Source organism: Capsicum annuum, unplaced genomic scaffold (assembly GCF_002878395.1).
Source record: "Capsicum annuum cultivar UCD-10X-F1 unplaced genomic scaffold, UCD10Xv1.1 ctg73285, whole genome shotgun sequence".
NCBI lineage: Eukaryota > Viridiplantae > Streptophyta > Magnoliopsida > Solanales > Solanaceae > Capsicum > Capsicum annuum.
In genome coordinates, this window is record NW_025883283.1 from 1 (window position 1) to 3,113 (window position 3,113).

Sequence of the window (3,113 nt, forward strand, 5' to 3'; positions counted from 1 at the left end):
ATGGAACCTTCAAAAGGTCCCAAAAGGTGGTGATTGATGACCGGAGAGCCCTGAAATCATAGGTGTGAGGATAAGCACTAGTAAATCTCATAGGATGCACTCCATTCATGGAACTAACATGCTAATGCTATCAGTGCATAAATTTGATATTGTTATGATGCTTCAACAGTCACAATGTTTCAACACTCAGTTTTCAGTAAATTTATTACAGGTTATAAAAATGGATGTAGCAAATCATGGTCAAGTGCCAATACTTTCATTTGCAGAAAAATTGCCAAAAGAAGCAATGAAGTCATTACGATTGCACGACTTGGTAATTCTTGGTAGCCAGCAACGTTCTTCGAGAGAAGTTGGGTGGAGACCCACCTTTCAACTGCAGAATGTTGACCACCAGACAATTGTAATGAATCAACGTATCAATCGACTCTGAGGAACATTGGTTAACAAACTATTGGACATAGCCTTGGAAAACATCAATTGCATAAAATCACAGCAAACTCACTCAACGTTGTAACTTGTGTTCCACACATCCAAAATATTTCTCTGAGAAAATGAACAAAAATGATCCTGGAACAGACATGAGAAGGATTGGATGCAAGCAAATCAAAATAGGAAGAACATGAATGAGCAACCTACTGGCTGAAAAGGGAGGGTCACAGTATCATGCCTAAAAACAGGTTCAAACCTTCAGGTCAATGGAAGTACTTGAGGCAGGAAAACCAGAGGAAATTGGGAACAAGACAGTATGATGATAAGATCTACTTCCGGGAAAAACAGATTCCAGTGATCCACAAACAAACTAATTGAGATTGTGTGCCTCAAGACAAAGAGTTTCAACATAAGCTTACCTGTGATTAGAATTGTCTATGAGAACTATAATCGCTCCCGAGCTGAATTTCTAGAATCATAGCTGCAACCAATGGGTGAAGATATTTAATCCTAACAGAACATTCGATAATGGGAACAGACCTCGCCATTCTCAGTCACATCACTAACAGTTATAGTCGTATTCAATGGATATGATATTGGGTTTCTTGATAAGGTAAATTATTTGAAATGGTACAAAGAAGGTACATAAGGATACAAGAATCAAGTGTTTATATTTGATACGGAACAAACAAGGGAACACGAAATCACACCCCAAAACAGTCCACGAATCACAACAAATCGTTGACCAAATGGGGACCTCTCTCGGATTCACTATCTAGAACAAGAAAGAAGAGGTTACAAGGTGTTAATACACCAAAACAGCCAGCCAACAACAAGTTTAGCAACACAAGATGAAGCTCCACAATATTACAATAGCAACAAGAACAAACGGATTACATTAACAACACAAGAAGCCGAAACTAAAACAAGATACAAGATAGGTAGTTAGACAAGTGTTGATGTAGTCTTAACAACCCAAGAGCATATTCCACTCTTGGACCTTTAAAACTTCACACAACAAACACCTAACTCTTACAATTGACACAAGAGAGGCGTCCACCACCCAAGCACCAACGTATCAAGCAAAATGCAACATACAAGAGAATCCACCCTTATGTTATGCCCTAGTTTCAATTGGACTCTCTCTCACTCTAAGAGAAGTATTCTTCCATAATAATGATCAACTAAAGAAATAAACCCTACAATGTTCTATTTATACTACATTACAATAATAGATAAAATGACAAAAGGGTCCTTTAGTGACTAGTCTTCAAAAATACTCAAAAGTGTCATGATCATGATCATACTTGTATCAATATTGCACGTCTTCCATTCACATTTTGTTCTAAAAGTAGCCAAGTTACTCCAATACAACTTGAGCTGCACAACCTCAAAAACACATTTACAGTTGGTGCCCATGTGACAACTGAATTCATTTTTCAGTTCTCTTTACAACTCAAAATCACTAAAGAAACTGAAAAATTCAACAATCAAAACCAATATCCGCACAAAAAGTTGTTTTCTTACCATCTGTAGATAGTCTGTACAAGGTGCAACATGATAGATACGGTACACTGATTTCTTCATCTAGGGAAGCAAGGGAAATTGAAAATTAGCAATGAAAAAAGAGAAAAAAAATAATATCCATCCTTCACATTAACCAAATAACCATATGAGTCATTTTACACTACTCATGTTCTATTTTAATGAAGTCCTGAAATCGTTGGTTAAATAATTATAAAGAAACTTGTGGTTCGAGACCCAACCCTTAACACCTGAAATAGATTAGATAAATAACACCTGGAATATGTAGGTTCTTCAATTGGGATTAGAAGCCTTATCATTAGGGTTGATCTTAGGTTCTTTTTTGCCCTAAAGTAATTTTCTAAGTACATAAAAGAAACTTGTGAAGCAGAATCAGTAGCTTATTTTCATATACTTTCGCCACATAAACAAGTTTAAGAAATGAGCAGAAAAAAGAACTTATAATGGCTAATACAGTAATTCCACTAAACTACACCAAAAGATCCACTAATGCTCTCAATATCCATACTCATATTTTTCATTATCCACAACAGAAAGTACATAATACTCAAAACTGGATCATAAGAAAACTTGGTGTCTTATCCTTCAAAAGTGGAAACTTTATACACTTCTCATCCCCAACCTGTAAATTGTAAAGGTTGGCTACGCCCTAATCATTATAGAAAAGTTGAATCTAAAATTTCCGGACATAGCAAAATCAATCCTAGTTTGTACACATCTACGGGAGGAATATAACATACATACAACACATCTCTTCATCAAATTGCAATGCAGGTCCTCGCTTCCTTCCCATATCCAAGGGCCTGCTTGCGGGGGAACTTGCAAACCTGCTTGCGGATTATGCCAAATTCTGCTTGAGATTGGTGCCCTACTCTATACTTCTTTGTCTGGTGTTCCCTTTCAGCAGCACTCTTGTCTGTAGGAGGAGAATCCTTGATTCCTATTCTGGCAACTGTATCTCTCGTACTGGACTCCCTCTTGGATATCTTCTGTTTTCTGAATGCACGACTAACCTCCCTATCAACAGCATTAATATCACCATCACCCAAGTCATTACCATTACATCGCAAAGTCACTAAACAATCTTGATCCTTCAATTTTCTTTTCTTTACAGAAATTTCCCTTCCATTATGTGCTAT

The 3,113-nt window shown here is 36.9% G+C and overlaps 1 protein-coding gene across 1 annotated transcript; it reads right to left on the reverse strand.

Annotated features, from left to right (window-relative positions):
- Positions 1 to 2,464: 2,464 nt before the first annotated feature.
- LOC124894356 (cysteine-tryptophan domain-containing zinc finger protein 3-like) lies at positions 2,465 to 3,113 on the reverse strand (the record flags this gene model as incomplete). Its single annotated transcript, XM_047405055.1, is given in 1 exon segment — positions 2,465 to 3,113. A coding segment is annotated over 1 exon segment (381 nt), but the record flags the coding sequence as incomplete, so codon positions are not given.